Below are 22,414 nucleotides of genomic sequence, written 5' to 3' on the forward strand. Positions count from 1 at the left end.
ACCAACGACCCTGACAGATTGAGTCTCAGGCTCTACCAACTGAGCTGACCAGGCAGCCCCCTGTGAAATGAAGGCAGACAATTAAAATCTGATGGCGGAATAAAACAGCGGACTCTCTCGCTCTGCCGGAACTTCACAGTGTGACACCCAGCGGAAGTAAACAAACACAGCACTAGCATCGTTAGCTGTGTGGATGTGTGCAGTTAGCGGACAGACGGTGGTGTGGGAGTATCTCAGCTAAATATTCCAGTTGTAACGGAGCAGCGATGTCTTCGGTTCAGTATCTGAGAGACTTTGTCACCGAGCGACTAACTGCTGCTGCTGAAGAAATATTCGGAGTCTTTGAAAAAACCATCTTCGAGTACGAGGCAGAGGTCGATCGTCAGCGCAGACTGCTGGATATCGTTTGGAAACCTGAAGTAAAGTTACACAGGATAGGTGTGTAAAAGCAGAATGGCCTTAATAATCACTAAGAAAGGGACGTGACTTACATTGGACTCATTTCACTGTTTCTCCATCCAGAAAAGAATAAACCTGTTTGTTGTGTCTCTTTGTTCCTCCAGAGCTCCCACAGCAGCATGTCTGTCAGGAGGAGGAGGTTCTCAGTGACCAGCAGCTCTGTGACCAGGAGAGGAACTCCAGCCTGGACCAAGAGGACCCAGATCCACCACAGATTAAAGAGGAGGAGGAGGAAACCTGCAGCGGTCAGGAGGGAGAGCAGCTTGTACTGAAGCAGGAGACTGATGCCTTTATGTTGACTCCTGATTATGAGGGAAGTGACCACACTGAACCAGAACCAGGCAGAGACCAGCAGCTCCTCTCTCACAGCTCTCCTGTAGATGAGAGCCAAGATCAGACAGGAAGCAAACATGTGGACTCAGGATTAACTAGAAATGCAGAGACAAAGACACAGAAGAGACAACACAACAACAGGAGTCACAGCAACAGTGTTTCCAACAAAGGTAAGAAGTCTTTCAAATGTGACACTTGTGGAAAAGGATTTGAGAATAAGAGCAGATTCAATGAGCATCTGAGAATCCACACAGGAGAGAAACCATATTGCTGCGATACGTGTGGGAAGCATCTCAGAAGTAGAACAGGCTTGTTGAACCATAGAAGAACTCACACAGTTGAGAAGCCGTACTCCTGCAGCACCTGTGGGAAAAGATTCACTACCATGTCACCGTTGATAAAGCATATGAGAACCCACACAGGTGAGAAGCCATACCTATGCAACACCTGTGGGAAAAGATTCACTACCATGTCAATATTGAAAACGCATATGAGTTCTCACACAGGTGAGAAGCCATATTCTTGTCAAATATGTGGGAAGTCTTTTGCTTGTCATGGTAAGTTGAAATTCCACAGCAGAATTCACACAGGTGAGAAGCCATTTTCTTGTGAAGTGTGTGGGAAAACTTTTGTGTTTCGTGGTAACTTGAAAGCCCACAAGACAATTCACACAGCTGTGAAGCCATTTTCTTGTGAAATCTGTGGGAAGGGTTTTGCATTTTCTTCTGTTTTGAAAATCCACAGAAGAAGTCACACAGGTGAGAAGCCGTTCCCCTGCAGCACCTGTGGGAAAAGATTTAGTCGCAATTCAGTATTGAATAAACATACAAAAATTCACACAGGCGAGAAGCCATATTCTTGTGAAACTTGTGGGAGAAGGTTTTGTCACTTGTCAGACTTTAAAAGGCATGCAAGAGTTCATACAGGTTAAAAGTCGTATATTTACAGAACACATGGCAGAGCTTTCAGACCTGGCATTATCATGTGTGTCAGGTGATCCCATCACAAGTGCTCAGCTCTAAGCGTGTCACTTCACACTCCGCGTTCAAATGCGTCTCCATTGAACACTTGTGGTAGAATCTCACTTCCCCACTTTATATGCAAATAAACACATAATCGATTCAGTTTGCAACAACCAAATGTGCTGTTGATCTTAACCAGCAGGTTAAAAGAAGCTTGTGTTTCTAATGATTTCATTTATTTGTGCCAAGCAAAAGAGGCTGAACTGAAAACATCCACTTTAAGGAAAAGTTTGACAGCAGACAGATCAAGCTCATCTAACAGGCTATGAAGACGTAGCTCAGAAAACTTTGATTTCCAGCAGGCAGTGGATGCAGTAGCAGCTGTTCAGGTTTAACAAACCTTTTAATATTTCTTTGCATCGTAAATGAAGAAACAGTCTGAGTGAATGATGAATGAAAGGATGTTTTTCTGCCTTTTCATCTTTATTAGTTAATGATAGCTAGGTAGAAAAAATTCAATTCATTGTGGTGCTCAAAGGCTACTGGCAGCTAAGGGCAGCTTTTAAGGTGGAATGCTTTTTTCTGTGTCACGGTGTGCATGAGTTGATGTTGTGAATCAATGTGAGTCACTCATGTTTTATTCTTTCCACCTAAAGTTTTTTCCTTTTGTCCAGAACATGTCCTTTCATTTTATCTTTTCATGTATTTTCGATTGCATCAACTTGATAAAATGTTTGTTTCAAGTTTCAAAGGAGAAACAAACACGAGTTGTTGAAGTTTTTTTAAAACTTGCTTTTAGAAAATGTACTATATGAATAAACTTTTATTGTGATGGAATTTTTATTGCAGAAATATTTCTTTCACTGCTGGTTATTCAGACTGATCTTTGCAAACTGATGCATTGGGTGGTCAGGGTAACTAAGAGCATCATCAGTCTAAGTTGTGGCAATAAAGGAACATTGGCAATGAAATGCTGTTTTTCTGAACTCATGTATTTGTTCTAAGAATAAAGCTTTGTATGGTGGTAATGTCACAATACCACATTCACACTGAAGTCTAGAGCTACAAGCAAACTCTGTTCATCACAGCTGCAGATCAGAGTGACTGACAGTAACATTCAGAGTAGTTGCAGTGAAGAAGAGTTGATTTCTTAGTGATGAATTCTAACATACAGGAGGTGTTTCAATGTGACAGCTCAGCTGCTGGAGGTTAAGTTAAAGTAGGATATGATGTACTTTGATTGTTTGATTAATGGAAGTGTCTCATATTTAACACATTTATTTACAGCAGTGATGTGCTACCAAGCACATTTACTCAAGTTCTGCTCCATCTCCACAAGCTGCTACAAGAAGAAATGCTGTTTACATGTTAGGCCTAAGTAAAACTGGCGGTACATTAAACATGATCACTTTCACGTTTCATACTTTAAACTACATTTTGCTTAAACTAATTTTGTTTAATTTACTAACATTTTGAAGAAAGATGTATTTTTACAGTAATTGCTAGTTTAACGTATCTGTATTAAATTCTTTCATCTCGACTTTTTATTACATTTTACGCAAAATGATTTTCAAATAGTCCTCAGTGAAATGTAGTCGTAGAGAGAAAATAACCTAATTTTCTAATAAACAAATGAAGCGACAGAGATGTAAAAATCTTAACTGAAGCAGGAACAATAGTATTGATTCTCTCCATCCGCCGGAACTTCACAGTGTGACACCCAGCGGAAGTAAACAAACACAGCACTAGCATCGTTAGCTGTGTGGATGTGTGCAGTTAGCGGACAGACAGTGGTGTGGGAGTATCTCAGCTAAATATTCCAGTTGTAACGGAGCAGCGATGTCTTCGGTTCAGTATCTGAGAGACTTTGTCACCGAGCGACTAACTGCTGCTGCTGAAGAAATATTCGGAGTCTTTGAAACAATTATCGTCGAGTACGAGGCAGAGGTCGATCGTCAGCGCAGACTGCTGGATATCGTTTGGAAACCTGAAATAAAGTTACACAGGATAGGTGTGTAAAAGCAGAATGGCCTTAATAATCACTAAGAAAGGGACGTGACTTACATTGGACTCATTTCACTGTGTTTCTCCATCCAGAAAAGAATAAACCTGTTTGTTGTGTCTCTTTGTTCCTCCAGAGCTCCCACAGCAGCATGTCTGTCAGGAGGAGGAGGTTCTCAGTGACCAGCAGCTCTGTGACCAGGAGAGGAACTCCAGCCTGGACCAAGAGGACCCAGATCCACCACAGATTAAAGAGGAGGAGGAGGAAACCTGCAGCGGTCAGGAGGGAGAGCAGCTTGTACTGAAGCAGGAGACCGATGCCTTTATGTTGACTCCTGATTATGAGGGAAGTGACCACACTGAACCAGAACCAGGCAGAGACCAGCAGCTCCTCTCTCACAGCTCTCCTGTAGATGAGAGCCAAGATCAGACAGGAAGCAAACATGTGGACTCAGGATTAACTAGAAATGCAGAGACAAAGACACAGAAGACACAACACAAGAACAGGAGTCACAGCAACAGTGTGTACAACAAAGGTGAGAAGTCTTTCAAATGTGAGACTTGTGGAAAAATATTTAAGCGTAAGTTCACATTCATAGAGCATCTGAGAATCCACACAGGAGAGAAACCATATTCTTGTGATACGTGTGGGAAGCGTTTCACAAGTAGATCAGGCTTGTTTAACCACAGAAGAACTCACACAGGCGAGAAACCATTTTATTGTGAAGTATGTGGGAAAACTTTTGTGTTTCGTTGTAGCTTGAAAGCCCACAAGAGAACTCACACAGCTGAGAAGCCATTTTCTTGTGAAATCTGTGGGAAGGGTTTTGTGTTTTCTTCTGCTTTGAATGTCCACATGAGAAGTCACACAGGTGAGAAACCATACTCCTGCAGCACCTGTGGAAAAAGATATACTGTTCATTCAGGTCTGAAAAGGCACATAAGATGTCACACAGGTGAGAGGCCATATTCTTGTCAAATATGTGGGAAGACTTTTCGGTGTCGTGATAACTTGAAAGCTCACAAGAAAATTCACAGCAGGTGAGAAGCCGTTCCCCTGCAGCACCTGTGGGAAAGTTTTAGTCTCAATTCAATATTGAAAAGACATACAAAAATTCACACAGACAAGAAGCCATATTCTTGTGAATCTTGTGGGAAAAGGTTCATTCAGTCATCAGACTATAAAAAGCATGCAAGAGTTCATACACGTTAAAAGTTGTATATTTACAGAACACATGTCAGAGCTTTCAGACCTGGCATTATCATGTGTCTCAGGTGATCCCATCACAAGTGCTCAGCTCTAAGCGTGTCACTTCACACGTGGCGTTCAAATGCGTCTCCATTGAACACTTGTGGTAGAATCTCACTTCCTCACTTTATATGCAAATAAACACATAATCGATTCAGTTTGCAACAACCAAATGTGCTGTTGATCTTAACCAGCAGGTTAAAAGAAGCTCGTGTTTCTAATGATTTCATTTATTTGTGCCAAGCAAAAGAGGCTGAACTGAAAACATCCACTTTAAGGAAAAGTTTGACAGCAGACAGATCAAGCTCATCTAACAGGCTATGAAGACGTAGCTCAGAAAACTTTGATTTCCAGCAGGCAGTGGATGCAGTAGCAGCCGTTCAGGTTTAACAAACCTTTTAATATTTCTTTACATCCTAAATGAAGAAACCGTCTGAGTGAATGATGAATGAAAGGATGTTTCTCTGCCTTTTCATCTTTATTAGTTAATGATAGCTAGGTAGAAAAAAAAATCAATTCATTGTGGTGCTCAAAGGCTACTGGCAGCTAAGGGCAACTTTTAAGGTGGAATGCTTTTTTCTGTGTCACTGTGTGCATGAGTTGAGGTTGTGAATCAATGTGAGTCACTCATGTTTTATTCTTTCCACCTAAAGTTTTTTCCTTTTGTCCAGAACATGTCCTTTCATTTTATCTTTTCATGTATTTTTGTTTGCATCAACTTGATAAAATGTTTGTTTCAAGTTTCAAAGGAGAAACAAACACGAGTTATTGAAGGTTTTTTTTTTTGCTTCGTTTTAGAAAATGTACGATATGAATAAACTTTTATTGTGATGGAATTTTGATTGCAGGAATATTTCTTTCACTGCTGGTTATTCAGACTGATCTTTGCAAACTGATGCATTGGGTGGTCAGGGTAACTAAGAGCATCATCAGTCTAAGTGGTGGCAATAAAGGAACATTGGCAATGAAATGCTGTTTTTCTGAACTCATTTATTTGTTCTAAGAATAAAGCTTTGTATGGTGATAATGTCACAATTGCCCATCCCTTATATATTTTTACGCAAAATGATTGTTTTCCAAATAGCTCGAAAAGTCATCAGTGAACTGTAGTCGTACAGAGAGAGTAACTTGATTCCCCTGTGAAATGAAGACAGACAATTAAGAATCTGAAGGCGGAACAAAAAGGCGGACTCTCTCACTCTGCCGAAACTTCACAGTGTGACACCCAGCGGAAGTTGTGGTGTGTAAAAGCAGAATGGCCTTAATAATCACTAAGAAAGGGACGTGACTTACATTGGACTCATTTCACTGTTTCTCCATCCAGAAAAGAATAAACCTGTTTGTTGTGTCTCTTTGTTCCTCCAGAGCTCCCACAGCAGCATGTCTGTCAGGAGGAGGAGGTTCTCAGTGACCAGCAGCTCTGTGACCAGGAGAGGAACTCCAGCCTGGACCAAGAGGACCCAGATCCACCACAGATTAAAGAGGAGGAGGAGGAAACCTGCAGCGGTCAGGAGGGAGAGCAGCTTGTACTGAAGCAGGAGACCGATGCCTTTATGTTGACTCCTGATTATGAGGGAAGTGACCACACTGAACCAGAACCAGGCAGAGACCAGCAGCTCCTCTCTCACAGCTCTCCTGTAGATGAGAGCCAAGATCAGACAGGAAGCAAACATGTGGACTCAGGATTAACTAGAAATGCAGAGACAAGGACACAGAAGACACAACACAAGAACAGGAGTCACAGCAACAGTGTTTCCAACAAAGGTAAGAAGACTTTCAAATGTAAGACTTGTGGAAAAGGATTTAGGGATAATTACTTACTAAATGAGCATCTGAGAGTCCACACAGGAGAGAAACCATATTGTTGTGATACGTGTGGGAAGCGTTTCACAAATAGATCAGGCTTGTTTAACCACAGAAGAACTCACACAGGTGAGAAACCGTTTTCTTGTGAAATATGTGAGAGAACTTTTGTGTTTCATTGTAACTTGAAAGTCCACAAGAGAACTCACACAGCTGAGAAGCCATTTTCTTGTGAAATCTGTGGAAAGGGTTTTGCGGTTTCTTCTGCTTTGAATGTCCACATCAGAAGTCACACAGGTGAGAAACCATACTCCTGCAGCACCTGTGGAAAAAGATATACTACTCATTCAGGTCTGAAAAGGCACATGAGATGTCACACAGGTGAGAGGCCATATTCTTGTCAAATATGTGGGAAGACTTTTCGGTGTCAGGATAACTTGCGTGTCCACGGAAGAACTCACACAGGTGAGAGGCCATACCCATGCAGCACCTGTGGGAAAAGATTATCTACCAGGTCAGTATTGAAAATGCATATGAATTCTCACACAGGTGAGAATCCATTTACTTGTGAAGTATGTGGGAAAACTTTTGTGTTTCGTGGTAACTTGAAAGTTCACAAGAAAATTCACAGCAGGTGAGAAGCCGTTCCCCTGCAGCACCTGTGGGAAAGTTTTAGTCTCAATTCAATATTGAAAAGACATACAAAAATTCACACAGACAAGAAGCCATATTCTTGTGAATCTTGTGGGAAAAGGTTCATTCAGTCATCAGACTATAAAAAGCATGCAAGAGTTCATACAGGTTAAAAGTTGTATATTTACAGAACACATGTCAGAGCTTTCAGACCTGGCATTATCATGTGTCTCAGGTGATCCCATCACAAGTGCTCAGCTCCAAGCGTGTCACTTCACACGTGGCGTTCAAATGCGTCTCCATTGAACACTTGTGGTAGAATCTCACTTCCTCACTTTATATGCAAATAAACACATAATCGATTCAGTTTGCAACAACCAAATGTGCTGTTGATCTTAACCAGCAGGTTAAAAGAAGCTCGTGTTTCTAATGATTTCATTTATTTGTGCCAAGCAAAAGAGGCTGAACTGAAAACATCCACTTTAAGGAAAAGTTTGACAGCAGACAGATCAAGCTCATCTAACAGGCTATGAAAACGTAGCTCAGAAAACTTTGATTTCCAGCAGGCAGTGGATGCAGTAGGAGCCGTTCAGGTTTAACAGGCCTTTTAATATTTCTTTGCATCGTAAATGAAGAAACCGTCTGAGTGAATAATGAATGAAAGGATGTTTCTCTGCCTTTTCATCTTTATTAGTTAATGATAGCTAGGTAGAAAAAATTCAATTCATTGTGGTGCTCAAAGGCTACTGGCAGCTAAGGGCAACTTTTAAGGTGGAATGCTTTTTTCTGTGTCACTGTGTGCATGAGTTGATGTTGTGAATCAATGTGAGTCACTCATGTTTTATTCTTTCCACCTAAAGTTTTTTCCTTTTGTCCAGAACATGTCCTTTCATTTTATCTTTTTATGTATTTTTGTTTGCATCAACTTGATAAAATGTTTGTTTCAAGTTTCAAAGGAAAAACAAACACGAGTTATTGAAGGTTTTTTTTTTTGCTTCGTTTTAGAAAATGTACTATATGAATAAACTTTTGTTGTGAAGGAATTTTGATTGCAAGAATATTTCTTTCACTGCTGGTTATTCAGACTGATCTTTGCAAACTGATGCATTGGGTGGTCAGGGTAACTAAGAGCATCATCAGTCTAAGTGGTGGCAATAAAGGAACGTTGTCAATGAAATGCTGTTTTTCTGAACTCATGTATTTGTTCTAAGAATAAAGCTTTGTATGGTGATAATGTCACAATTGCCCATCCCTTATATATTTTTACGCAAAATGATTGTTTTCCAAATAGCTCGAAAAGTCATCAGTGAACTGTAGTCGTACAGAGAGAGTAACTTGATTCCCCTGTGAAATGAAGACAGACAATTAAGAATCTGAAGGCGGAACAAAAAGGCGGACTCTCTCACTCTGCCGAAACTTCACAGTGTGACACCCAGCGGAAGTTGTGGTGTGTAAAAGCAGAATGGCCTTAATAATCACTAAGAAAGGGACGTGACTTACATTGGACTCATTTCACTGTGTTTCTCCATCCAGAAAAGAATAAACCTGTTTGTTGTGTCTCTTTGTTCCTCCAGAGCTCCCACAGCAGCATGTCTGTCAGGAGGAGGAGGTTCTCAGTGACCAGCAGCTCTGTGACCAGGAGAGGAACTCCAGCCTGGACCAAGAGGACCCAGATCCACCACAGATTAAAGAGGAGGAGGAGGAAACCTGCAGCGGTCAGGAGGGAGAGCAACTTGTACTGAAGCAGGAGACCGATGCCTTTATGTTGACTCCTGATTATGAGGGAAGTGACCACACTGAACCAGAACCAGGCAGAGACCAGCAGCTCCTCTCTCACAGCTCTCCTGTAGATGAGAGCCAAGATCAGACAGGAAGCAAACATGTGGACTCAGGATTAACTAGAAATGCAGAGACAAGGACACAGAAGACACAACACAAGAACAGGAGTCACAGCAACAGTGTTTCCAACAAAGGTGAGAAGTCTTTCAAATGTGACACTTGTGGAAAAGCGTTTGAGTATAAATCGAGTCTGTATAAACATCTGAAAATCCACACAGGAGAGAAACCATACCGTTGCGAGGTATGTGACAAATGTTTCAGATATAGAAGTGACTTAATGGCCCACATGACAGTCCACACAGGTGAAAAGCCACATATTTGTAGCTCCTGTGGGAAAGGTTTCAGGTGTAGAAGTGAATTGTTGGATCATATGAGAACCCACACAGGTGAGAAGCCATATTTGTGCAACATGTGTGGGAGAAGTCTCACAACCAGAGCGGGATTGTTGATCCACATGAGAACCCACACAGGGGAGAAACCATATTTGTGCAACACGTGTGGGAAGAGTCTTTGCACTAGAACAGGCTTGTTGATCCACACAAGAACTCACACAGGTGAGACCCCATACCCCTGCAGCACCTGTGGGAAAAGATTCACTGCCATGTCAATATTGAAAAGGCACATGAGAACTCACACACGTGAGAAGCCATATTCCTGTGAAACATGTGGGAAGAGTTTTGTGTGTAGTGGTGTTTTGAAAGTCCACAGAAGAACTCACACAGGTGAGAAGCCGTTCCCCTGCAGCACCTGTGGGAAGAGATTTAGTGACAACTCAGCACTGAAAAAACATATGAGCGCCCACAGGTGAGAAGCCGCATTTTTGTAATACCTGTGAGGAACAATTCATTCTGCCATCAAACCTGAATTTTCATTTGAAAATCCTCTCAGGATGAAGGGACAATTTTGGAGTCAGCAATGAACCTCACGGCGATACCCAGGGAACCCACGCAAGCAGAGAGCGTTCAGGTGGAGCAGGCCGCTCCGGCCGAGACAGGAAGAGACTCAACAAGCTGGTCAGGAGGGCCAGCTCTGTTCCGGGCTGCCCGCTGGACACTGTGGAGGAGGTGGGTGACAGGAGGATGTTAGCTAAGCTGACATCCATTATGGACAACGCCTCTCAAACCCCTGCACCAGACTGTGGAGGCGCTGAGCAGCTCCTTCAGCGGCAGACTGAGACATCCACAGTGTAGGAAGGTCCTTCATTCCCTCTGCTGTCAGACTGTACAACTCATCTGTTTAGTTGTTCTCTGGTCTGGCCTAATTTTTCATCTGTCCATGGCGGGACTGTGCAATATTTTTTTCTCTTTCTCACAGTATTCTACTCATCACTCCTCCATCATCTCCAGTTTTTACTGTTTTTGTATCTTTAACTTTTTTAGATTGTAAACATGCTATTTTTTTGTACTTATCTATCTCGTCTTAGTGGTTCATGGTGAAAACACACAGGAACCAACAGGACTGAAGAGCCACATGACTGCAGCTCATGTGGGAAAAGGTTTTGACAGAGAATCAGTGAACACAGGAGAAACCCTCAAGATGAAACCTGAGTGGAGAAGAGTTCAGCCGCTGAGAAGTTTGCATCAGCTTGATTCAGTTCTTCTTCTTCACGGTTTTATAGATGGTGCTATATAAAACCGTGACAGTATCATGATAACAAGAATGTGTCTTTCATTGCTGGTAGTGGTAGATATGTACGTACAGTGATCAGTACATAAAGGGCAAACGTGAAATGTGGATGGACTACAGCAGCAGGTTCCGGTCCTGTCAGCCACGAACAGAGATCTGAGGCTGCAGTGGACACATGCTCACCAAAACTGGGCAGATGTATGTGTAATGTATTTTAGCATTTTTGTTATTTTTAATAACACTCTCTGAAAAGGTTACAAGCAACATGGCTTTAAGGTTTTAGTGATAATCTGCCTTGTGTAAATGCCAGATCGCAGGTGACCTGAGGTATACGAGAGCGTGAGAAACCACCTGTTCATTTAAAGGTCAAACAGTGCAAACATGCTTTTTCACAGTTCATCACTTGAGGGCGCTACAGTGTTTCTGACTCAGCTGCGCCCAAACTTCATATTCGGTCAGAAACTCTGTCCTGAACTACAGAAATGTTGGGGAACCTTCTGGCTCTTTCAGACTCCACGCATCAACAACTTCAACATCAAAGCTCCAGGAAATGATTCCACTGCTAAACATCTCTTCACCGCCTCATTTTACCTATGAATCAGAACTTAAAAAGAGAGAACCATGACTTCATTTAAAGCTTTTGGCTGAGTGCCTTTCATGTAATATTAGAAGAACATTTGGAACGCCTGCACCGGAAGCTTTCATTTTTATCATCACTTAAATCTTTTTCCACACGTGCAGAATAATACGTTTAACCATTTAAGAACTTTCCGATTGAAATGAAATGAGACAGTGAAAAAGAGCAGCCCTCCAAAATACAGAAAGGTCAGTCACAAAAAAATTAAAGTTTCTTAAAGAGCAACAAGTGACACAGACAGAAACTGTTGCCAGGGTTATTGACTAGTTGCAGCTTTCGTTTATTTCACACACAATGTGAACACGTCTCTGTTTCTCACCAGAGAGCGGCACCAGAGATCCTTCACACCATGCGGAGGCCACCGTCTGCACACTCACTCTGCACAATATGGCCAAAAGTATGCAGACAACCAGACGCACACGGTACCCAAAGTCCTGTAAACTAAGTTAAACTTATTTTACTGCGACAGGAAAATATGATCTTGGTCTTTAGTGACATCTTCAGTTTTGGGGATTATTATGTTTTCAAATGAGATGAAGAAGAGACAGAGAAAGGGAAGGAATTAGTGAACACATGAAGAAAAGAAAGAAGGAACTGAGGGAAAAGGGAGAAAAAGGTGTGAAAAGAAATTTTAAAAAATAGATGTTAGTGATATTTGATACATTTATCTGCAGTGCACCTTTGGGGGATCTCAGAACTGAAACTACACCTATGGGATACATAAAGTGAATAAAATGTACAATGTTTATCTCTGAAGTGTCTAAAAACCGTCCATAAATGTGGATGTTGTTGGCTGTCGGTTGAAACTTGGGTAATAAAAGTCAGTTTGCAATCACAAAACTTCCATTGACACGAATCTGGAAGCAGATGTGACGCTAACATACATTAACTTTGTGTGAGAAATCCACACTCACATACTTTCTGTCTCACACACACACACACATAGGCATTTAGTAACAGTAATTAGTGTGTGTGTTGAGCATGAATAAATTGCAGTTGGAGGGGGGCTGTTAATGCAGTTAAGGACAAAGGGCTGTCAAACAAACTGATTCTGCTTCACTGACACTCCCCTACAGGACACATTCCAGACACAAGAAGGCCTGTCTCTAACACTGGGCTGTCGGGGGATTAAGATGAGGAAATTAATTAAAACATAAATATGGATTAGCTCCTGCAGCTCACTTTCTGATTGAGGGGGGAAAAAAAAAGAGTAGTAGTCTGATTATGTTCTTTAAAGCTTCTGTGACATTTACCATCAACTCTCCGAAGCCCATTTAAATCCAGGTTGTGTTTTATTTGTAGATCACAAACTATGAGCTCAGAGGGAATGTTGGTGTTGAATCCATCCCTGTGAGGCTTTTATTTTTTACTTTTGTTGTTGATGAAATGCAAATGAAGTTTCCCTGAAGCTGAGATATGGCAAGCACCACACTTTACCTCACCAAACTCAACTGACACCCGAGCAGGAGAGTAATTACATCATTACGCATACAAATGGGCTAATTTAGTTTTTTTTCTTTCTTTATCCCTGTCAATGAATCCATAAGACCGTGACCCAATTTCAACACCCAATCACAACTCAGAGAAAATCTCCTGAGCCAATGGGATGCTTGGAGCCACCCACCTGCATGCATAATAATAACAGGCAGAATAATAACACAAGGGGGGAAACTTGCAGAAGCTGCAGCTCGCTCCGTGTCCTTTGGAGATTACTTTGCCTCTCTGAAAACCTTCACCATGGTCGACGCCTTCTGTGCCACTTGGAAACTGGTTGACAGTGAGAATTTTGATGATTACATGAAAGCACTTGGTGAGTAACAGAAACTTTTTTTTTTTATTTTACTGTTTTCTGTTTTGTTCAATTTCACTCACAAATGCAATAAACCAAGGCCTCATGTCAGACCTTTCACATAACTTTTTTTTGTGCCTACAACAAAGGAAATGTTCAGAGATGGTTGTAAATCAGGACGTTAAAGACCATATTTCACCCCTGTCCCCTGCTCAGGTGTGGGCTTTGCCACCCGGCAAGTCGGTAATGTGACCAAGCCGACTGTGATCATCAGCCAGGAGGGCGACAAGGTGGTGATTCGCACCCAGAGCACCTTCAAAAACACAGAGATCTCCTTTAAGCTGGGAGAGGAGTTTGACGAAGCCACCGCTGATGACAGGAACTGCAAAGTAAGTTGACAGAAAAAAAAAAAACAAAAGTCGTTAAAAACTTGTGCTATGCACGAGAAGATAAAATTCACAGGAACAGAGGAGACCAAACACTTTTTACATGTATCACACCTCAAACTCTAATCAGTGGACCGTCCAGAGACTGAGACAGGAATGCTTGGGTGGTTTCCAACAAGTGTCCTGCAGTATTAGAAGTTGTTTCCTTGTGCTTTAATTCAAATAATCCTGATCAGAAAATCTTATTTAATCTGATCAATTCATTCTCACCACTGTTCTCTCCCAGTGTGCAAAGTAAATAATAAGTTAAAAACTATTTTCTTCCAAATGCAGTTTTTGCAGGTCTTGGAGACATAATGAGAACTCCAGAAAAAAAAAGATAAAAAACTTTCTGGTCTTTTGTCTTTCAGTCCACAGTGACTCTGGACGGAGACAAGTTGGTCCATGTCCAGAAGTGGGACGGCAAAGAGACCAAGTTTGTCAGAGAAATTAAGGATGGCAAGATGGTCATGGTAAGACAAATACAAACCCAGATTATACACACAACTAATTCCTGTATTGTTTATCAATACCTGACTTTACTGAAATACATTCACCAACAACGTAAAAGGCGTCACACAAACTGTGAAAGAGCGCCACAAAGGGGAAGAAAAGTAAAATAACAATCATCATTTAGGAAATTTGTTGTGTATTATTGGAATACAGCACAGAGGAACACAAAGTTTCATAAAATGTTCACAATGTTTTAGTTGCAAACAGTAAAATCAATTCTCAAATCATTTTCTTGTCAGTGGAAGAACCTGTTCTTCTTTTTCCTGCCAAATTTCCCATTCAGGAACTTCACTCACTCTTCTGTGTGCTCTCAAATACAGTGAAATTATCACAGAAAAAAAAAAAATCATGGTGAGTCCAGAAAATTTGAGAGGTCACACAACGCGTTTCAGAAAGTTTATCTTTTATCTTTCTGAAGCTCCAAAAAGGCAGCTGAGAGTCTGTTTTTGGTTTTTTGGCGTGATGAACGGGTGCGCCTTTTCACAGTCACATTAGCTCGATTGTATTCAACAAAGTAAATTACCAACCTGTCAGCTGCCAGACGCTGCCTCACCAGCTGTTAAAAGACATTTTTTTTGTTGGTAAAATAAGGGGTTTGGGAACATTCAGTTCCCTGTCATGGCAACTGTCTTCTCTTCCCTACAGAATTTGACCTTTGAAGACATCCATGCAGTGCGTACCTATGAGAAGGCATGAGTGCTCCGACAGACAGCGTCCCAAACCAGCCACGAAGTGTTGATTTTATAATTATTATTGACTGACTGTATGCTTCTCTTTGCACTTCATCCTCCTCCACATGTTCACGACCCGCAGGCTGCACGTTTTGTAAGAATTTTTTTTATATGAATACATTTCTGTCATGATGGATGGATCGTCTTTGCAACCCTGTGTGAAACATGAAATAAAAAACACAGAGAGTAAATGTTTGTCTCTTCTCTTCTTTATTGACAGTTCCGTGCATGCGTTCCTGCATGAGGTGTCGCTGTATCATGACTAAAATATACTGTATTGTTCTCTAGTTGCACAATAAGAGACAATTCTATTTCCCACCTCAGCTGCAAAACCTGATGCATAATGAGAAAATCATTTGTGTCTGTTTGCTCCCTGGTGTTATTTTATGTGATTTTAAAGCTTGAAATGAATCTTTAATCCTAGCTGCAGAGGTATGCTTTGACAGAACATCTATTCAAGCTGCCTTCTGTAATAATAAGGGTCTGTTCACCCAACATATTTTATTACTTGCCTCCAGTGGTGGCCATGCTAATAATTTTGGTTTGAAATATTCAGTAGTTGTAGTCTGTCTTTTCAGGAACAGTGTCCCTGTTACTCTGAACAACCCACAGACCTCACAACAATTCTCATTTAAACTACTCTCTACCAAAGAAACAGTCTGTGAAATCTGTTGATAGAGACGTGTTTCGGTTGATGACAGAGACCAAAAACAGGTAAAAGAGCATGAATATTGGACACAAACACAACAAATGAATGATAATGATGCTTTGTAACTGCTGGATGAGTAAACAGGCAACGGTTTGCTAACAAGTTGGCCACATTGACTTAAAATGTGATGATAAATCAATGCTGTAGTCACCACATGAGCAAAAAATAAAAATGAGTGTAATTCTTTAAACTGTGAGCACCGTAAACGAGGTAGAGGACCAGTATGTCAGTGTTTTAATGTTTCTTATATTTTCTTGCACACAAACTACTTGATTAATTGACAACTTGATTAAATGCACTTAAGTTTCATCCCACCAGAGTCTGAGCTCACACCATGCATGAGGACAAACCTTGGATCCGCTCCCTGCGAACTTTTCCTTTCCGTTTGTAGAAGTTCCTCCTCCTGCACGGGCAGTCATGTGACCAGTCGGTCGCTGTACTTCCTGTTTATGTCGGAGAAGAGTGATCTACGTGACCGGCTGACCTACGGACAGAAACTTAAGTTTATATATAGGCTATGTGACACACCGCACTGTCAGTTTTCAACACACTGAACATGGCACAACTTTTATGTTTTGCGCTGCTGCTGTGCAGCGCGGCTCCGCTTGCGGCAGCACCGACCGGAAGTACCTACCTGCCGGGCGCAGGTGAGTGGAAATCCCGCGTCTTCCCTCTAAAAAGAACTCCGAGGAAAATACCGTCAGTTTATTTCTGCCTTGTGTCACTATCCACTGAACTTCAAAGGCTAAAAAGTGCAGCGTGAATTAATACTTTTGGTTCATCTGCTACAGGCTTCACTGAACCGGATGAACCGTGTGTGGTCGCGAGCTAAAAGTCGTTATTTTCGTAAATTTAGCGCTGGATGCTGGATGTAATCCTGGCCGAATTTACCCTAAGACATTGTAGATTAATACTAATTGTAAAACTATTTTATTAAAGTTGCATTTTGTTTGCCGATGATCAAAAACGTATTATTTGACAGGTTTTTAAACGGAGTGTAGCCAGAGACGCCAGACCACCGCACTCTTTCAGCACATGTACTTTCACTGGGGCTTTTAATTTTTTTTTTTAAATTAATTTAATTTCAAACAAGATCGTTTTATAACTTGTGAAATGTACGTTATAATTTCTCTAAATATCCCTTTACCCCCATTTGCTCAGATCCATTAAGTGGTTATTGTGTGTCTGAAATTATAAATAAACATTAGATATTTATATTACTTTTTAAGTATTTATTTTTTATCTCAAACTGTAGTTTAGGTTTTTCACCTCTGTTTTCACTTTCATTTCTCCCTCCATGTCTCCAGGCAGGTTCTGGCACATCACAGACCTCCACCTGGATCCCACCTACCACCTGGCCCCAGATCCAACCAAAGTTTGCTTCTCCTCCAAAGGAGCCCCAGCCACCCACGCCGGCCTGTACGGGGACTTTCTGTGTGACTCTCCCTACCGCCTCATCCAGTCAGCCTTCACTCACATGGCACCGCTCACACAGCAGCAAGACTTCATCATATGGACTGGGTCAGTACGCTGATGAGGCAGAGATGGATGCCATGATTGTTTTCTTCTTCTTCTTCTTTGAGAATTTACCTTTAAAGGCTTTGTTGTTCTGCCTCCATGAAAAACTGGGGCACTGAATAACTTTGTTTGTTGCATGAAAATAATCAGCAGTGAGACTCAGCAGCTCGCAGAAACAATATGCAGTTTCATATCCTGTTCTGTCACTATAGTAACTGTGTGTGTGTGAATATCAAACCACTTTGAGGTTTTAGACTTGAAGATTGAGGATGTTTCTCAGAGGTCACTCCGGATCAACCTCACCTCTTCAGGGGAAACTTTTAGGGTTGTTTGTTTTCAGCCACAGCTCAAACCAGAGATACAGGTGATGGATGACCATTTTATTTGGTGCAGACATTCATGTTCTCCACAGGGTGCTTTGTAATAACTTTAAAGAACCCCTGACCTTTCATGTAACCCCACCGTCAGTTAGAAAAAAGTGAGCCTCATCTCTGCTTGAGGCTCGAGGCTACATTGGGCATCATCCATCATGAGACCAACAGTGTTACATACAAGGCTAAGTTGGTGGAATACTAGTTTCTACTCAGCTGGATACTGCCTCCAGAATTCTCTCTCTATCTGTCTTTCTTTCTAAAGACATGAGCTGGTTTTGTTTATGATTAAGTTCGAGGTTTCGATTGGTGGGGGGGGCTTCCTATAGGAAGTACCGTACAGTGTGTGTGTTCTCATGTGTGTCAGGAAACAGAAGCAATGACTTCCTCCTGTCGTGTTTGGTCTTTGCCGACCCAATGGAGCTCATTCATCAAGTGTCCATAATAACAGAATATGAAATTAATTTAATTGGATTAAAGCTGCAAATAATTATTATTTTGATTTATCTGTTCTCTGCTTATTTTAGTACTCAACAGGGACATGATTGATGGTGCACAACGTAGTTAAAGTTTGTGTGTAAAGCTCCGTTCGAGCACTGAAGGCTCAGGCTTTGAAAAATGACATGAAAGGTATCTTAAAGGACACTCAGCTTTCTCTGAGGGCAGTGGAAACTAATGTTCACTGCTCTGTGATAATGATAATGAAAAACTGTAAGTAGTTGTAAGCATCAGCCACAGCATTAGCACCTCCATACAGCTCAATATTAATCTGCAGCTAATCAGCTGAAAGCCAGGAATTCACAGTCTTATTAAATATGCTAAAGAGAACAGCTTGCCTCTTAAAACTTGAAAAGACACCCTGGGGTAGAGGATTAAGTTACTGTGCAGGCAGATCTTTCTCTTTATTCTGTTGTTACTGGTCTTTGTGGCGTGAGTTTGCCTTTTCAGTCAAAGGGGAAATCCATTGTACAGTGGAATTACCATTATTTCACCAATGTTGTACATTTGAGAAAAATTCTGCTGAGACGACCATGTTTGGAAAAAATGATTTGACAGTGGGAGTAGTAATGTTGGGAAATCTGTTCTTTTTTTTTTTTTTTTTTTTTTTTTTTTTTACTGGTAGGAGTGACTGGTAGAGTGGTAACTAAGCTACTCCCAGTGACTTTAACTCATCATTCACTGCAGTTAACTCTATTTAAAGCTGTGCTTAATTCCCCTTGCTGGAAATGTTTTACGTTGCTTTAATAACTACATCTGTTGTTTATCTGACCTGGGCTAATGAGACTGGATCTTATTTTCCCTCTCTCCCAGTGACAGTCCACCTCACGTCCCCGTAGATGAGCTCTCCACGGACACAGTGATCCAGGTGATCAGTAATATGACCCAGACCATCAGACAACACTTCCCCAACCTGACAGTTTATCCTGCCCTGGGGAACCACGACTACTGGCCACAGGTAAGTTTATGTCATGGGATGGTAAGCAGTTTAGAAGGATTATTTTTATTTCTTTGTAGCTTCCATTCCATGTGAGACTACATATTACATTTAGAGTGACATGTTACTGCTCAGGCTAAATATTTTCATCATTGTTCTTAGGACCAGCTGCCGACGTCCACTAACGCCATCTACAAAGCCGCTGCCCAGCTGTGGAAACCCTGGCTGCAGACTGAAGCTCTGCTCACTCTCTCACAAGGTAACGCGTTCGTACTTAAGGATACGTATGTAAGGATCTGCTGCTGATGCCAGGAACCACAGGGCACCTTCAGAGGTCTTGTAGAGTCCACGCCTTGTAGGGTCGGAGCAAAGGGCCAACTTCACATTAGACAGGGTTGGTCCTAATGCTCTGTCTCATCAGCGTAATGATGAGACAGTGTTCTCACATTTGAGAAGTTGGAACCACAGAATGTTTGGTTATTATTTAATAAGATCCAGATAAAGTCATAAAATGTTATGCTAACACTTCATTGTAATGCGTCGCTCTGCTCCTGCAGGTGGTTTCTACTCCCAGCTGGTTAAGCCTGGTTTGCGGGTGGTTAGTCTCAACACTATCCTTTACTACGGACCTGATAAAGCCACGAGTAACATGACAGACCCTGCTGGACAGTTCGAGTGGCTGGAGAAAACTCTGGAGACAGCAGCTCAGAGCCTGGAGAAGGTCTGACATTTTCCATCTTTTTATCTTGAACCCTGACCTTTGACCTGACTCAGCAGCATACCTCGATACACAAGCCACGATGGAAACCAAGGCTTATTTTTCAGACATGAATGAAAAAGTTAAATACTGCATGTGTGAAAACATAATGTGGAAAAAGCTATTTCGCTATCATCGTCATCACCATTGATCTTGACCTTTCTTCGTGCTCCAGGTGTACATCATAGCCCATGTGCCAGTGGGCTACCTGCCCTTTGCCAGAAACACCACTGCTATAAGAGAGAGCCACAACGAGAGGCTGGTTTCCATCTTCAGGCAGTACAGTCATGTGATTGCAGGTCATTTCTATGGCCACACCCACCGCGACAGCATCATGGTGCTGTTGGACCAGAAAGGTAAAAATCTCTTTATATTTTGTCCTGTGTATTGATTGCACTAAATTAGATTTTTATTATTTACCACAGTGCTCTTTTTGTTCTGCAGGTAAACCTCTGAATTCTCTTTTTGTGTCACCGGCTGTTACACCAATCAAACATGTTCTGGAGCCATACTCTAACAACCCAGCTTTCCGCGTGTACTTGTACAACCCCAAGGACTATGCCGTATTGGTAAGAAGCTCAGAGCTACACAATCAGCTCATATCTAAATGAGCTGATACACTTTAATCATATTAAAGTTCAGCTATAACAGCCTACGCTCTTTTGGCAAAACTTTCCAACAGATTTTAGAAGCTGGCTGGTCCAAACCAAATAAAGCAGCTCCAGACAAAAAGCACATAAAAAGGCCATTTCACACTCAGGAAACCATCAGATATATAGAACATAAAGCAGAGGTTGTAATCATCAAATCATTTGTTGCAGACAAACCTGCCAAACTAAAATCTGGAGGATTCACAGATTGTGTCTGAAAAATGTTGACAGATCTGGAGTCTTATAGTTAGCATAGACTTCCAAGGAGGTTTCTGTGATTTTTACTTCACAATAAAGCTTTGAAAAAAAAAAAAAAGCTTGGAAAGTTACAGAAGAGAGATGAGAACTGCTCGAGTTAGGAAGCATATTGACTAATTTAGATCAGACGAAAATTTCTCCCACACTCAAAACACCTACTTCAGCTTTTACCTCCCCGATCAAAGACAGAAGAAACAAGTCCCTGTTGATGATTAATCACAGTGTCAATCACCACACAAAAACTGTTTCTGGCTTTCAAAAAGACTCAAAGACTTTTTTCTTACTCCCCTCCCTCTCTCCCTGCCTTTCTCTCTCTCTGAAGGATATCTGGCAGTACTATTTGAATCTGACGGAAGCCAACGAGAAACAAAGATCTGACTGGAGGCTTGAATATATCATGACTGAGGCTTTTGGACTGACTGACCTGCAGCCACAAAGCCTGCTCCAGCTGGGCCTGAGCTTCAGGCTGCCGCAGACCAAAGCCTTTGACAGGTATTTCAGTAACTACATGGTCAGCTACAACAGCAGTATCACCTGTGAGGGAGACTGTAAGGTCAGCCAGGTGTGCGCTGTGCTCTACCTGGACCAGCTGTCCTACTCCAAATGTGTCGCAAAGGAAGAATGGTAGCGTGAACGTGGATCAAAGTGGAGGATTGCCAAGGGATTTGTCTCAGGCTCAAATCATGAAATTAATTTAAGATATAATGCAAAATGCAATGACACGGAAATTGTGTGACTTGTTGCACAGAAATGAAATAAGCGAGCAGGTAATCATGTTACATATCACACAGATAGTATTGGTTTTAATTTATCTACTAAATAAAGATATTTTTTATAGACTGCTTTAACCACCTTGTCTGTTCGTTGCCTTCGTGTGTTACAGATTTTAAAAATAGAAACTTAACTGCAGGGCTGTAAGAGTTGCTAACTTAAAGCCACAGTGAAACTTGTGCAGGCTTGTTTGTCTCTGCAGGGGACGCAAAGGAACAGCGACTAACCTCATCTGACCCTCTCACTTCAATTTCAACCCCCTCCCTCCAGCACCCCCCTGATCTTTTTCTTCTCCTGTCCAAACTTTTCAGAAACTCCTCTCGTTTCTCAGCCACCACCCCAAGCATTTGCCTCTCTCCTCCTCCCCTCCACCCTCCCAGCTCTCCTCTCCCTTTGCCTCCCTCCCCAAATACTGATTACTCCTCTCTTAAAGCTTCACCAGCTTTTTTTAATGTAAAATGCAGCGACCCAGATCACTAAAAGTTGGGATACGACAGAAATGAGCCAGATGAAGACTGTTTAAATTAGATTTCTGCACCAGCACACATTCTCAGCAGAGATGTTCTGTAGAGCAGTGTTTCCCAGCATGGAGGGGGGGCTAATAAGATGCAAAATCAGGAAAATCATGTTTCCACAGTTTTTAGACTTGTTTCTCATCTTCATTGTATTTGTTGTGAATTACAGAATAATCTTCTCTCCTCAGAGGCCTAAAAGTTATTCAAATAAACCAAACATGGACGGATGGATTACCTTCTCATTAAGGTGGTCTCAACCTGAAGATGTAACGATCATGAGCCGGGGGTAAAACGTAACCCTGTTAAAGAAATTTGCATTTACATGACATGAAAAGATTTCTCCTCAGAATTATTTGGATTCCCCAAAGTGTAATGACGATTTAGATATGTTTGGACACGTATGTCATATTATTCAAAACTTCAGATGGAG

The 22,414-nt window shown here is 41.6% G+C and overlaps 4 protein-coding genes and 1 long non-coding RNA gene across 6 annotated transcripts in view; 4 read left to right on the forward strand and 1 right to left on the reverse strand.

Moving 5' to 3' along the window:
- Positions 1-8,378, forward strand: part of LOC121200064 (gastrula zinc finger protein XlCGF57.1-like) — a 36,223-nt gene extending 27,845 nt beyond the window's left edge. Inside the window, exon 4 of the transcript XR_005896483.1 lies at positions 8,149-8,378. The gene's annotated coding sequence lies outside the window, so the exon portion shown is untranslated. The remainder of the gene's footprint in view (positions 1-8,148) is intronic.
- On the forward strand, positions 15-10,286 carry LOC121200062 (zinc finger protein 37-like). Of its 2 annotated transcripts, none has more exons than XM_041065118.1 (6): positions 15-438; positions 564-962; positions 3,893-4,291; positions 6,370-6,768; positions 9,015-10,083; positions 10,168-10,277. In XM_041065118.1, exons 1-6 carry the CDS (start codon positions 267-269, stop codon positions 10,196-10,198), a joined length of 2,469 nt encoding a protein of 822 aa, XP_040921052.1. In that variant the 5' UTR covers positions 15-266; the 3' UTR covers positions 10,199-10,277. The 2 variants fall into 2 exon arrangements, with proteins under 2 accessions (XP_040921052.1, XP_040921053.1); XM_041065119.1 differs by having other exon boundaries at positions 23-438; positions 9,015-9,413; positions 10,168-10,286.
- Positions 10,287-11,874: 1,588 nt separating this feature from the next.
- Positions 11,875-15,041, forward strand: LOC121200068 (fatty acid-binding protein, brain). Its single transcript, XM_041065128.1, has 5 exons — positions 11,875-11,939; positions 13,090-13,352; positions 13,548-13,720; positions 14,128-14,229; positions 14,915-15,041. The coding sequence occupies exons 2-5, from the start codon at positions 13,280-13,282 to the stop codon at positions 14,963-14,965; spliced, it is 399 nt and encodes a 132-aa protein (XP_040921062.1). The 5' UTR covers positions 11,875-11,939; positions 13,090-13,279; the 3' UTR covers positions 14,966-15,041.
- LOC121200069 lies at positions 13,597-16,185 on the reverse strand. Its single transcript, XR_005896484.1, has 3 exons — positions 16,060-16,185; positions 14,950-15,154; positions 13,597-13,713 (listed from the first exon to the last, which is right to left on the reverse strand). It is a non-coding gene; the product is annotated as an uncharacterized LOC121200069 (long non-coding RNA).
- A 33-nt stretch (positions 16,186-16,218) lies between these two features.
- Positions 16,219-22,414, forward strand: smpdl3a (sphingomyelin phosphodiesterase acid like 3A). The gene is made up of 8 exons (XM_041065126.1): positions 16,219-16,356; positions 17,017-17,230; positions 18,910-19,054; positions 19,196-19,292; positions 19,591-19,754; positions 19,966-20,146; positions 20,235-20,359; positions 21,021-22,414. Exons 1-8 carry the CDS (start codon positions 16,266-16,268, stop codon positions 21,324-21,326), a joined length of 1,323 nt encoding a protein of 440 aa, XP_040921060.1. The 5' UTR covers positions 16,219-16,265; the 3' UTR covers positions 21,327-22,414.

This window comes from Toxotes jaculatrix, chromosome 19 (assembly GCF_017976425.1).
Source record: "Toxotes jaculatrix isolate fToxJac2 chromosome 19, fToxJac2.pri, whole genome shotgun sequence".
In the NCBI taxonomy this organism is placed as follows: Eukaryota; Metazoa; Chordata; class Actinopteri; family Toxotidae; genus Toxotes; species Toxotes jaculatrix.